A 14,678-nucleotide genomic window follows, 5' to 3' on the forward strand; every position below is an offset into this window, starting at 1 on the left:
TAAGGACTTCCTTTGAAGCCATCTTAAAATAGGTATTTTGGACAGTAGAAATATGGAGACATAGAAATATCTAGAAAAGTGTTGGAAGTCCAAGTTTGGGCTCAGGAGAGAAGCAGGAGGAACCAGGGATTCCAGAATCAATCAGCATAAGGACAGGACTCAGTGCCCGGGAGGAGGAGGAGAGCTCACCAGGGGAGGTATGAGGAACTAGAAACTGGTACCAGGACAGAAATCTGGCCCCATGGATACTTTGGGGGCAGGTGGAGAGAAGCTGGTAAAGAAGATGAAGAATAGTGATCAGGGATGGAGAGAGAACACACAGAACCAGGGAGCTGTACTCTGAGAAGGGGTTATCCAGTGCTGAGAGCTACAAAGAACAATGGACGTGAACATTAGGAGGGAATGGGGATTTCCCACTGAAGTAGCAGAGGCAGAAACCATGTGATAAGGGATTAAGGAGGGAATAAGATTGAGAATCTGAACATAGCAAACGTAGATGACTGTTCTTAAAAGTCTGTTGTTACAGTTGAACCCAGAGAAACAGAGACTAGATTGGCAGCTGCCAGGGGTGGGATGGGAGACGGACAAAGGTGGTCAGAAGATACAAACTTCCAGGCACTTCGCTGGTGGTAAAGTGGAAAGGAGTCCGCCTGCTGATGCAGGAGACACAGGTTGGATCCCTGGTCTGGAAAGATTCCACATGCTATGGGGCAACTAAGCCCGTGGGCCACAACTACGGAGCCTGTGCTCCTCAACAAGAGAAGCCACCACAATGAGAAGCCCATGCACCGAAAGAATGAGTAGCCCCAGTTCACTGCAACTAGAGAAAGCTCAGCAATGAAGACCCAACGCAGCCAGAAATAACAGAAATAAACAGAAAGTTACAAACTTTCAGTTACAAGAAGAGTAAGTTCTGGGAATGTAACATACAGCATGTTGACTACAGTTAACAATGCTGTTGTTGAGTCCCTAAGTCGGGTCAGACTCTTTTTCGATCTATGGACTGTAGCCCGCTAGGCCAAGTCCCCTGCATTGGCAAGTGGGTTCTTTACCCCTGAGCCACCAGGGAAGCCCCACAGTTAACAACGCATGCGTCCCCAGTGGCTCAGTCATATACATAGTAAAAGAAGGACTGATCCTTCCATCATTAGAACGTCTGATGCTGGAGCTGAAGATCCAATACTCTGGCTACCTGATGCAAAGAGCTGACTTATTGGAAAACACTTTGATGCTGGGAGAGACTGAGGGCAAGAGAAGAAAGGGGAGACAGAGGATGAGATGGTTGGATGGCATCACCGACTCAGTGGACATGAATTTGAGCTAACTCAAGGAGAGTAAAGGACAGGGGAGCCTGGCATGCTGCAGTCCCTGGGGTTGCAAAGAGTTGGACATGACTTAGCAACTGAACAACAACAACAAATACAAACACACACACACACACACAAGTCAAATCATCACGAGTACCCTAAACTCACACAATATATCTCAACAAAGCCAGGAAAAAAATAAACCCCATTACCTCTCCCACAAAATTTTTTTCAAAAAGTTGAATAAAATAAAAAGTCTATTAATAGGGACTTCCCTGGTGGTCCAGTGGTTAAGAATCTGCCTTCCAATGCAGGGGATACAGGCTCGATCCCTGGTCAGGGAGCCAAGATCCCACATGCTGCAGGGCAACTAAGCTTGTGCCTACGCTTCGCAACAAAGAGCCCAAACAATGCAATTAAGACCTGAGGCAGCCTAGTAAATAAATAAATAATTAAAAATTTTTATTTATAAATATTTTTTTAAATACATATTTTTTAAAAAGTCTATTGACAAAAGAGGGAAAAAAGTATTTCCTTGGGTGCATAAAAGGACAAAGAGAAAACTGTTTTAAGTGGAGGGAACTTGCCTGTTCAGAAGAGAAACCAAAGAAGCAGCATTAAAGATCCTGAAGAAAGAGAGGATGGGGGTGGCTCAAGGTTCCAGGAAATGGGAGGGACGCAGATCAGGTGGAGGTGTTGGCCTTGAAGAAGAAGGGCAAGAGGCAAAGAGGTGGATCTTCACAGAGAGGTAATAAGAGGGAGGCAAGGTGTGGTTCCTCTCTGGGGGCCTTGCTGTCCATGGCATTCTCCAGGCAAGAATACTGGAGTAGGAGGCCATGCCCTTTTCCAGGGGATCTTCCCAACCCAGGTCTCCAGCACTGTGGGCAGATACTTTATTGTCTGAGCCACCAGGGAAGCCCAAGAATACTGCAGTGGGTAGCCTATCCCTTCTCCAGGGGAACTTCAGACCCAGGAATCAAACCGGGGTCTCCTGCATTGCAGGCGGATTCTTTACCAGATAAGAAAAGCAGGTTAAGGTCATCTGCTGACAGGCAGCGTGGGTCTTGGAAGACTGATATAAGTTTCTGAAGATTTTGGAGGGAATGCAGGAGGGGCCACAGGAGTCAAGCTTCCAGACCTTTCTAGAGAAGCCCCACCACAAGAATTCCTGCCTTCTGAGGCTCAGGCTCTCCATACCAGCTTCTCTCCTCTACCCTGCCCCCAGCCCTGCTCCATCCCCTGAGTCAGTCTTTGGCCTAGATGGCCCCCTGGAAGGTTGCTCCTTCATTCTCAAGTATTTGCTGACCATCCACACCATCAGCCCTGCCTCTCTGGGCAACACTCTCTCCCAAGGCATCCAAACGTTCCCCCTACTTTTCAGATACCTCGCACCTCCTTCCTTTCACACCCAGCAGAGGACCCCGCTACCCACTCACAGAGGGCACAGATACTGTCAGACTCATCAAACATGCAAGTTTACCAACAGCTGCACTCTCTCCCGCTGACACATCAACTTAAAACTGCCGTTTGATTAGGAGGTCTTGGCCAACATTTTAAAATACAATAAAAAGAATAGAAAATAGCATCTACTATATATCCCAAGAGTATTTGCTGTTTCTTAAAGCTTGTGTTTCAATTATGATGCATCTGTTACTGTGAGTTGAGAGCAAAAGGTTTGCGTATGTTTGAAAACTTTCACAATAAAAAGTTAATACAACAGCGCTGCCATAGAGAAAGCTGTCCTTCCCTTTATCCATGGCTAATCCTCACACCTGTGTTTTGTGTCCCATCTCCTCCAGTCATTTCAGGGCCCTTAGGTTACGTCTTTTTTTTTTCTGTAAAAACCAGAAATACTTCATTGGCCTCCCTGCACCGCCTGTTTATTCCCTCCTCCCTCCTCACAGACTCCTCCAAAGAGTTATATGGATTCAGCATCTGCTCCTGCCCCTCCCTCTCACCCATCCCGTGAGGCCTCCTGCCCCCAGCACTCCTGGACACAGCTCTCCACAAAGTGACCAGTGACCCCTGAGCCCACATACCTAGAGGACACCTTCCAGGGTTCACTGACTCCATGTTCATTCCTGTTCCTCCTTCCAGCCAGAGCTCAACCCTGCCTGCTCTGGAAGACTTCACTGACCTCCCAACAAGGTCAAACCTCCCAGGAGGGGCACCCACTGTTCCTCTGTCCTTCCTAACAGCTGTCAATTGTCACTGTTGCAATTTCACATTTGTGTGATTATCTGCCCCAGATTAGGCCTCCTCAAGGAGGAAAGGGACTCTGCCTATCTTGACGCACTTGGCAGCCGGAGAACCTCCCAAGCTCAGCGCTGGGCATAGATCCATAAGCAGCAGCAGCCCGTGCTAGGTCCTAGCGGTACAATGAGGAAGGGACAGCCCAGAAAGTGACGGGGGCTGAGCAGATGAAGAAAGCCGGAAGCTGCTCCCATTCTGCTTCCCAGACCAAGGTAGAGCCTTTTCCAGAATAGCACGTGCCTGCACGGCTGACACCCTTCACTGGCTTTGTGTCAGAAAAGTCAGCCACCCAGACTAGAAAATTGGCTATATATTTCATACCTGACACGCACAACTTGTAGTGAATCGTTTTAACCCACTACACATTCAATATTTGCTGAAAGATGAATAGGTGACACCTACTTCTAGAATCCAGCTACTAGAAAACAGAGCCTGGATTTGTTTATTTGCCCAGGAATGGCCTCCACAGCGTTCCTGATAAACACCAGAGAACACAAAAGGCCTCATTCTTTGCTATCTGACCACACCCAAAGACGGTTTTATTGTGTTACCTGCTTTCATTCCTTAGTTACTGATTTTCTGTGGCATATCACCACACAAATATTCTCTTAAGGATGTTAAAAGATCAAATAAATACAACAAGTATTTAAAATTACAAATATAGTATGGAGATGCAACCAGAAAGTTCAAACTGTGGGAAACTCTATTAAACAAATGATCATTTTTCTCAACAAAACACTTGGGGGCAGGGAGGATTTAAAAGTGATTAAAGACACATATTAACTAGGCACACTGTATAGAAGTTTGGATCCTTATTCAAATAAAGTAATTTTTAAAAGGAAATTATAATCAGAGAAATGTGAATATTGGTTTGGATCAGTGGTTCCCCTAACAGCCTGAAACTCAGATAATAATGGAGAAACAGTCACCACTTTTTTGGACTGTGGCTCAGCAGTAAAAGAATCTGCCTGCAATGCAGGAGACTTGCAGGAGATGTAAGTTCGATTCCTGGGTTGGGAAGATCCCCTGGAGGAGGAAATGGCAACCCACTCCAGCATTCTTGTCTGGAAAAGCCAAAGGACAGAGGAGCCTGGTGAGCTACAGTCCATAAGGTTGGAAAGAGTTGAACACGACTGACTAAACAACAACAACAAATAGTATTGTGGTTATGTTTTTAAAAAGACAGCCTTAGTCTTTTTGAGATACATATTGAAATATTCATGGATTATAAAATATTAAATAATATAAAGTTTGGGATTCATTTTAAAATAAGCAAGTTAGAACCAGAAATGGAACAACTGATTGGTTTAAAATTGGGAAAAGAGTATGACAAGGCTGTATATTGTCACCCTGCTTATTTAATTTATATGCACAGTACATCATGAGAAATGCTTGGCTGGATGAAACACAAGCTGTAATCAAGACTGCCAGGAGAAATATCAACAACCTTAGATATGCAGATGATGCCACTCTAATGGCAGAAAGTGAAGAGGAACTCAAAAGCCTCTTGATAAAGGTAAAAGAGGAAAGTGAAAATGCTGGCTTGAAACTCAACATTAAAAAACTTAAGATCATGGCATCCAGTCCCATCACTTCATGGCAAATAGAAAGGGAAAAAAGTAGAAGCAGTGACAGATTTTATTTTCTTGGGCTGCAAAATCACTGCAAATGGTGACTGCAGCCACAAAATTAAAAGATGCTCCTTGGAAGGAGAGTTATGACAAACCTAGGCAGCATATTAAAAAGCAGAGACATCACTTTACTGACAAAGGTCCATATAGTCAAAGCTGTAGTTTTTCCAGTGGTCATGTACAGATGTGGAGTTGGAACATAAAGAAGGTATAGAGCCAAAGAATTGATGCTTTTGAACTGTGGTGCTGGAGAAGACTCTTGAGAGTCCCTTGGACAGAAAGGAGATCAATCCTGAATGTTGATCCTAAAGGAAAATCAATCCTGAATATTCATTGGAAGACTACTGCTAAAGCTGAAGCTCTAATACTTTTTGCACCTGATGTGAAGAGCTGACTTACTGGAAAAGATCCTGATGCTGGGAAAGACTGAAGGCAAAAGGAGAACGAGATGACAGAGGATGAAGTGATTAGATAGCATCACTATCTCAACAGACATGGATTAGAGCAAACCCTGGGAAATATAGGACAGAGGAGTGTGGCATGCTGCAGTCCATGAGGCCACAGAGAATCAGACACAACTTAGCAACTGAACAACAAAAAATCAGAGTGAGGTGGAGTGGGAAAGTGGCTAGGGTTTTAGAAGAAACAAGACTGCCAGTTGTGAATTGCTGAAGTTGGGTGATAGGTACATGTAAACACTCTCCTCTCTACTTTTTAAATTTTCAAAAAGTTAAAAAATGTATCTAACAAATAGAACCATTAAAGCATCTAAATTTTTGTTAAATAATTTTTAAAGTCTGGAACACATTACAATTCTTTCACTTTCCAAGATGTCTAATGGACAGCAGTTCTTCGATTCACAAGCTTTGTAAAGCATCCTTGAAAGCGGGATCCAGAACTCACGGGCCACTTGCCTTCTGCCACATTTCCACTATAAAGCATTACCCTGTTTCCTTCTATCAGAACAGGCATGTCCTTCTGAGGAGCTGGGGCCCTTTCAAGGATGCACACTGAATCAACCGCCCTCAAACGTCATAAAGAAGACGCACACACAGCCTGGCAATGCCTTCCTACTGCTCTCGAAATGTAGCTTTAAACCTATGTCTTGACCACCTACCCTGGCTTGCAGCTGTGCTGGGGTCTGTCAAGAACTGCCAAGCCGGACCGCCTTCATGATACATTGGTTGAGAATCACCTGGGACACAGGTTCATTCCCTGGTCTGGGAAGATCCCACATACCATAGAGCGCTCAGCCTGTGTGCCACCACTACTGAGCCTGTGCTTCAGAGCCTGAGGGCTGCAACTACTGCACCCTGGGCACACCTGCAGTCCATGCTCCACAACAGAAGCCACCAGAAGCCCACACACTGCGACGAAGAGTAGCTCCCACTCACGACAACTAGAGAAAGCCCGAGTGCAGCAGTGGAGACCCAGCACAATCAAAAATAAATGATAAATACATTATAGATTATAAAAATGATATATATTATAATAAATGATAAATACATTATATATTATAAAAAAGAACATTCAAGCCAGTGCTTCACAATGACCAGACTTCTGACCCCTGTCCATTCCCACTGGAGCCTCACATTTGTCTTTGAAGGCACCTCCCACACACTGATGGCATCCCACTCCAGTACTCTTGCTGGAAAATCCCATGGATGGAGGAGCCTGGTAGGCTACAGTCCATGGGGTCGCAAAGAGTAGGACAAGACTAAGCAACTTCACTTTCTTTCTTTCTTTCCCACACCCTGGGTCTGCAGGGTGACCCATTCATTCTTGCCCTTTACTGCCCCTTTTTCATTAAAGTCTGAACTAACCAACTTAAAATACTCGGAAACTTCCAAAATCTACTGGACCCTATCCCCAAACCACTCACTGGGCATAACTGAAGTTCTTCAAAGGGTTTAATGGCCTTCCATTCCACTTCAGATACAGACAAAACTATCCCCTACCCCCAGGGTCACTGCAGCTAATTCAAAAAACGTTGTCTCTTGTTGCAACACCCAAGCCCAATACAACTTGTTTGCTACAAACTTCTTAATTGGAGACGGCACAGACTGTACTGCTGAAATACTTAGGTGAGGCAGGTCAGATTTTTCTCCCTAGCAAAATAAACCTTCTCTAAACCTTCCCTAGGGGCTTCCCTGGTGGCTCAGACGGTAAAGCGTCTGCCTGCAGTGCGGGAGACCCGGGTTCAATCCCTGGGTTGGGAAGATCCCCTGGAGAAGGAAACGGCAACCCACTCCAGTACTCTTGCCTGGAAAATTCTGTGGACTAAGGAGCCTGGTAGGCTACAGTCCATGCGGTCGCAAAGAGTCAGAAACGACTGAGCGACTTCACTTCAAACCTTCCCTGGTTAAATCAATTCTTCACAAAATAAATCAGCTATTGCATTCCCCCATATGACCCAAAGACAAGATACCAGTTATATTTCGTTCACCCGCCTTGGAAACATACTTCACACACACACACAAGTCTCCATCTATCCTGTCCATGAAACAACGCAAATTAAAATGTATCTTATATACTACAAGCGCAAGCACAAGATGTTTTCAGCAACGTCATTTCCATCAGGTGCATGTCTACAAACACACAACAATTCCATCCCCGAGTGTAATCTGCCAAACAGTGTGACCTGCGCTAACTTTCAGCGGAGAAACTCGGGAATTTATGTTTGGTTTTCGTTTTAAATGAGAAGGAAAGGAGGAGAGTGGGTATTGAAAAAGTGGGAGAGGAATCTTAATCCTCTTATTTCCTCCCATTTTTTTCTGCATCAAAATGCAGGTATATCAGTACCATTTCAAGTGACAGTTTCTCGGGCAGTTAACTACCCCGACGGAGGTTGGAAACCGGGGGTGGAGATAAAGGTGGAACCGGCGACTGTAAGGACGGGGAGGGTCAGAGGCCCCGGCGCTCAGCCGAGCACGCGAGGTGCCCAGCGCCGGCTGCCGGCCGCGCCCGGGTTCTCGCCCAGCCCGCTGTTCTGGGTTTTGCCAGCGATTGCGCCGTCCAGGCTGCCCACTCACACCTCTGGCTGGTCTCGACTTTAGGGGAGGCTCATTTACTTCCGGTGATAAATCCCTCCCACCACCTCTAAAAATAATGTAACATTTCCCCCATCACTATCCTAACCACCGACGGCCCCACAGACTGCCGCCGAGTCCGGGGCTGGGGTTTCAGCCCCCCGCGCGGCCAGCAGCGGCCAGCTGGGCAGGGAGTGACGGCCCAGGGCGGGTTAGGGCGTGGGAGGAAGAGGGAGGGGGTGTGGAGTCTCACCCTGCCCCCGCCCCCACTCCCACCCTTTCGACTGCAGCAATTGGCAGAAAAAGAAATAGTAATCCGTTTTTAGACTCCTCCAGGGCCCCCTGGACCCGGCTGCAGTGAGGACCTCAGTCTCTCCCGTAGGTGCCCTTCGCCTTCTCCCGCCCGGGTAACTGCCTTCGGGAATCCAGGAGCCCCAGGCCACGCGGAACTGCAGCGGCGCGGGGGTGGGTAGGAGGGTTTAGGGGCGGCAAGAAGGGGTTGGGGGAAGGGGTGGTGGAAGGAAAAAGAAAAAAAAAAAAAAACAAGAGACATGCAAGCGGCTCCCTAGCCAGCTGTTCCAGCTGCCGCTTCCACCCGCGCCGGCCGGGCGGTGTAATATTCTCCCCCCCTCCATCTTTCTCACCACTACCTGTCCCCCCCACCCACTCACCACACGCACACATTCCCCCCACCAGTTGCGGATCTCCGGCCTGTTAGGGGGTAGTAGGGAGGAGCTGGGGGGGAGGGGGAGTCCTGCGAGTTTCTAACCTTGTTCTTATAAACAAACCCACATGTGCAGCTGCCGCTGCTGCAACTCACCCCACAATCCCGGATATAAGTCCTGCCCCTTTAAGAAGAAAAAAGCTTCCCCCGCCTGCCTCCCACCCCACCCATCCACCAGGACCTTTGTCTCCCCACCCCCTCTGTCAGTCGGCCCCGCCCCACATCCCCGCCCCCTCCAGTGCAGAGGAACCAATGGGCGAAGAAAATAAGGCCGGGGTCTGACGTCAGCATGCCCGGCCAATCAGAGGGCGCGTTGGTGGGAGGCCTTGCGAAGGGCGCGCCCGGAGGAAGGAAGGCAGGAGAAAGGAAGCTTGAAGTCAAGATGGAGACTGGTGGTTTGTCCGCAGCTGCCCTAGCGAACGGGGACCTGGGATCCCAGCGAGAGCGGACCCTGGTGCCCGAGAGGCTTCAGAAGCGAGAACATGAGCGGCAACTGGAGGTAGAAAGGCGGAAGCAAAAGCGGCAGGACCAGGAGGTGGAAGGGGAGAAGAGCGACTTTTTCGCCGCTGCCTTCGCTCGGGAGCGATCGGCCGTGGAAGAGCTTCTGGAAAGCGGGGACTCCGTCGAGCGGCTGGAGGAGGCGGCCGCTCGGTTGCAGGGGCTTCAGAAACTTATAAACGACTCGGTTTTGTTCCTGGCCGCCTACGATTTGCGGCAAGCGCAAGAAGTGCTGGCGCGGCTGCAGGCGGCCCTGGCCAAGCGGCGCCAGGAGCTTCAACCTAAGAAGCGTTTCGCGTTCAAGACCCGCAAGAAGGATGCTGCTTCAGCCACGCAAGTAGATTCGGCTCCCGTCGCCCCGGCGGCGGAGGGCATCCTGACCTCCCCGCCGCCCTTGAAGGAGGAGGGAGATTTCCACTCCAGCTGGATCTGCGGCTTCTCCAACCTGCAGTCCCAAGTTTTAGAGAAGAGAGCTGAGGAGCTGCACCAGCAGGACGTCCTTTTGACCCAACTGAGAAACTGTACGATCAAACTCTATGGCAATCCCAACACCCTGCGGCTGACCAAGGCCCAAGGCTGTACGCTGCTCTGCGGTCCAGTGTCCACCTCCGTGTTCCTGGAGGACTGCAGTGACTGCGTGCTGGCCGTGGCCTGCCAGCAGCTCCGCATACACACCACAAAAGACACCCGCATCTTCTTGCAGGTGACCAGCAGGGCCATCATGGAGGACTGCACCGGGATCCAATTCGCCCCCTACACCTGGAGCTACCCTGGCATCGACAAGGACTTCGAGGGCTCTGGTTTAGACAAGAACAAAAATAACTGGAACGACGTTGACGATTTCAACTGGCTGGCCCGGGATGTAGCCTCTCCGAACTGGAGTGTTCTTCCTGAAGAAGAGCGAAGGATCCAATGGGACTAAGCAGTTGTCACTCTTCACTTCCACCAAATACTTCCCTGTGGGACTGAGTCCGGCTCATGGGACCCCAAAGTTTACTGTCGTCATGCTATGTTTTGATTATTTTAAGACTGAGGTTGTGAATAGGCTTCTACTTTTGATTTCCATTAAATTTTTGGCAGGTGTAGCACTTTAAAGAATTTTTGCTATTTTGGTACTGCCTAGGACCTATTGTTAGACGATGATACTTTGAAGCTGTAAGGGGAAAAAGTGTGGTTGTATGTTGGTTTTTAATGATTTGTGGTGTTTAAAACTTATGCATGATAAAGTAGGCCTTTAATAAATATTTGTTTAATAAACGAATTCAGTAGGGCTCTAGGAGGAGCCAGTTAGTCTGTAACTAAGGTATCAGACCTGTTTAAAATGCCATTAACCAAGAGCTTTTTTGACTTGCAGGTTTAACTTCCATAAGTATTAGTGGATCGATGGAAGGACTCTTATCTGGTCTTCAGCTACAAGTTGGTTTGGGTTTTTGGCATCCAGCTACTCATTGACTTGGATCCAAAGTTTTGGCAATGGGCTCCAAGAGCCTCATGAGTCTTAACCACCCATAAAGCCACAGTAGTTATAGCTACCAGTTTTTGTGCACTTAAAATGTTATTGACACCATTGTAAGCACCTTACTGGTGTAAACTTACTAAGTTCTCAAAATCTTATGAGGTAGGTTCTGTTAATGCAATTTTTCAAGTAAGGAAACAGATAAGTTACCCAAAGGCCACACAGCTGGAGTGGTGGGCTGGATTTGAAACCAGGTACTCTGGCTCCAGAGCCCAGCTTAATCACTACTAGATATTGATAATGGAGTTGAGAAGAAAGCTTCCAAAATTAAGAAAGGCAAATATCTTTTGGCATAATAGTGCTAAGTATCCTCATATACTAAAAGAACTGAGGCAAACATATGGCTGAGTCTCAATTTTTTGACTCATTTTGCCATAATTATCTGCTGTTACAAATTTGGCTTTCTGCTCTGTACACTACAACTCATTATTAAATGGAAAGTTGTATGATTTTCAAAAAGGTTTTTTGGGTCTAGTGCTTTGTAACTGGGTGTGCCTTTTATTTAATAACTACTACAAGTATTAAGGTGCTTAAATATCTCAAATATTATATGTTCTCTTTTGTTCCAAAAAAGGATTTACAGTGGCTTCTAGGATATGTGAAATATAACAAAATGATAAATGACAAGGAGGAACCAGGGTAGAGTGACAAACTGCATGCAGGCAGAAATGAAGCCAATAAACAAATGTAGCTGCCAAACTCAGTTCCTTAGCTGGGTGTGAATGCGGAGTATTTTTTTCCTCAACCATTAACTGACTTGAAAAGGGATCCTAATCAGTTTCACAATTTGCATCATCTACAAACGAGGGAAAAATATCATTTAGTTGGGAGAATTAGTTCTGACAATAAAAAGAGACAACATATAATTAAATCCTCAACCATATCTTTACATTAAAAACTTGTATATCCTAAAGCTATTCCCCTAGAGACCGATAGTTTATACAAGTGCACTTAAGGATAAACCATGCTTAAATAAAAAAGGTTTAAAAAATGAATAAATAAACCATGCTTTTCTTTTTTTGGCCACACAGCCTGGCATTCATGATCTTAGTTCCCTGACCAGGGGTTGAACCCGGGCCTTGGCTGTGAAAGCTTGGAGTCCCAGCCACTGGACTGTCAGGGAATTACCCAAGAATAAACCATGCTTGTGACACTAATGGGCTTGCAATTCATTTCTGTGGACTGATCATTTTTATAGGAAAGCTTACTTTGCTAATTAAATCTAAAAAATAAAATACCTTGAATCTTTTGCAAACCTTATGGCAGTATGAACCACAGTAATGCTTGCTAATCTCAGCCTAGCTTTCTCTGCTGCTCAAAAAGCCTGTCTGCCTTCCTGAATGATGCCAAGTCTCCCAGACCCTTTCCTATTTTTTTTTCAGCCATGCCTCCCAGCTTGTTGAGGGGACCATAGTTCCCAGACCAGGGATTGAACTCAGGCCCCCTGCAGTGGAATCCTAACCACTGGACCACCAGGGAAGCCCCAACCCCTTCTTAAGATCACAATTATGTACCTGTAACTCTGCTGACAGCCGGACCAGTTATAGGCTATCCAACCAGCTCCCTCAATATTTGAAAACATTGCCATCTTTGCTGATCTTCCTCACTAGAGGCATGTCTCTTGCCCAGAGCTTCCTCTTCCACTCGTGGAACCAACCTCCTATGGCTCTCACTCCCTTTCCACAGGCCTTTTTCTTTTAAGATATCCCATCCTGAGATCCTCCACCCTACATGTCACTGAATGACGCTCCAGCTCCTTTCTTGTGTGTCTGACATCTTAAAACAGCTGTGTCCACTTTATATCCACGCTCCCTTTCAGTCTTTGTAGTTTTAATTTTCCTCTGCTGAAAGTGTGCTTTGATGATCTTTGTTGTTTAGTCGCCCAGTTTTGTGACCTCATGGATTGGGACTTTTCCAGGCAAGAATACTGGAGTGGGTATATTAGTGGCTTGATCACCAAATCTACTGGCTCCTTCCCCTCCCCTCAACTTAGCCTTTTTACTCTGGGTACAGTGTACTCTTTGTGCTTGAGGTACAGTTTACACTTATCCTTGAACTTCTCTCCTTGGCCATAAGCTTTCTCTAACCTGTTTCCAGTAGGACGGCTTCCCTTCATTGGGATTCTGGTAATTTATAGCCTTTAAATATAAGTGATGCCCAAAGTTTTGAGCATCAAAACCTAGCTTTTTTAAAAAAATATTTACTTATTTGGCTGTGTCGGGTTTTAGTTGTAGCACACAGGACTTTCGTTGCTGCATGGGAGATCTTCATTACGGTATGCAGGATCTTTAGTTTCAGCATGCGGGATCTAGTTCCCTGACCAGGGATTGAACCCAGACCCCCACATTGGGAGCACAGAGTCTTAACCACTGGACTACCAGGGCAGTCCTCTTTAGCTTTCTGTATTCATTCTCTCAGAGCCTCAGCTCTCAACCTATGTGCACAGTCTTGGGGTTGTGCCCCAAGACTCGACCGTTATTGGGCTTACCTGACTTTCAAATTCCAAATTCTTATTTTTCTTTTTTTCCGTTGTTTTCCTTTGGCTGTGATCTTAGTTCCCTCGCTAGAGACAGAACCTGAGCCTACAGCAGTGAAAGTGCCACATCCTAACCAGTGGACCACCAGGAAATTTCCTCAAATTCCATATATTGTTAAAAATCTCCATTTTTCACGTTTTTTCACCCAATTTCCATGTTAAAGGATGTCACTCTTCTCCAGGCACCCAATGCTTACCAGGTCTAGTGACAGACTTTATTTTGGGGGGCTCCAAAATCACTGCAGATGGTGATTGCAGCCATGAAATTAAAAGACGCTTACTCCTTGGAAGAAAAGTTATGACCAACCTAGATAGCATATTAAAAAGCAGGGACATTACTTTGCTAACAAAGGTCCACCTAGTCAAAGCTATGGTTTTTCCAGTAGTCTTGTATGGAGGTGAGAGTTGGACTATAAGGAAAGCTGAGCGCAGAAGAATTGATGCTTTTGAACTGTGGTGTTTGAGAAGACTCTTGAGAGTCCCTTGGACTGCGTGGAGATCCAAGCAGTCCATCCTAAAAGAAATCAGTCCTGAATATTCATTGGAAGGACTGATGCTGAAGCTGAAACTCCAATACTTTAGCCACCTGATGAGAAGAACTGACTCATTGGAAAAGACCCTGATGCTAGGAAAGACCAAAGGTGGGAGAAGGGGACAACAGAGGATGAGAGGGTTGGATGGCATCACTGACTCAATGGACATGAGTTTGAGTAAACGCCGGGAGTTGGTGATGCACGGGGAGGCCTGGTGTGCTGCAGTCCATGGGGTTGCAGAGTCCGATACGACTGAGCCTCTGAACTGAACTGTACTGAAGCTGGTGAAGTCCACGAGCAAGGCTGCTGCAAGAAAGTCACTAGGGAGTGGGGGACCAGATGACTTGGCAGACAAATTCAGATATTTAAAAACACTGGACAAGACAAGCACAACGTTTTTTGCAGTCTCCATCTGGTCCCTGAGTTGGCCAGTGATGAGTGATGCCCAAATCATGTCAGTTCCATTCCCAGAAGGTCTCACCTATTCATCCTGTCCTCTCAAGTCTTTCTGCTGTTTCAGGAAGATAGACCCTATCTCTTTCCCTTATGCTTAAACTGGGATGGATTTTTTTTTTTACAAAGACAAAAAAACCCCACAAATCTATATTAAAGTCATGCTGGTGCTACTGCTGCTGCTAAGTCACTTCAGTC

General features: G+C 46.5%; 1 protein-coding gene across 1 annotated transcript; it reads left to right on the plus strand.

Moving 5' to 3' along the window:
* The first annotated feature begins 8,509 nt into the window (after positions 1-8,509).
* Positions 8,510-12,115, plus strand: TBCC (tubulin folding cofactor C). Its single transcript, XM_040249673.1, has one exon. It carries the CDS (start codon positions 9,234-9,236, stop codon positions 10,362-10,364), a length of 1,131 nt encoding a protein of 376 aa, XP_040105607.1. The 5' UTR covers positions 8,510-9,233; the 3' UTR covers positions 10,365-12,115.
* The last annotated feature ends 2,563 nt before the right edge of the window (positions 12,116-14,678 follow it).

Source organism: Oryx dammah, unplaced genomic scaffold, assembly GCF_014754425.2.
Source record: "Oryx dammah isolate SB20612 unplaced genomic scaffold, SCBI_Odam_1.1 HiC_scaffold_11, whole genome shotgun sequence".
Lineage (NCBI taxonomy): Eukaryota > Metazoa > Chordata > Mammalia > Artiodactyla > Bovidae > Oryx > Oryx dammah.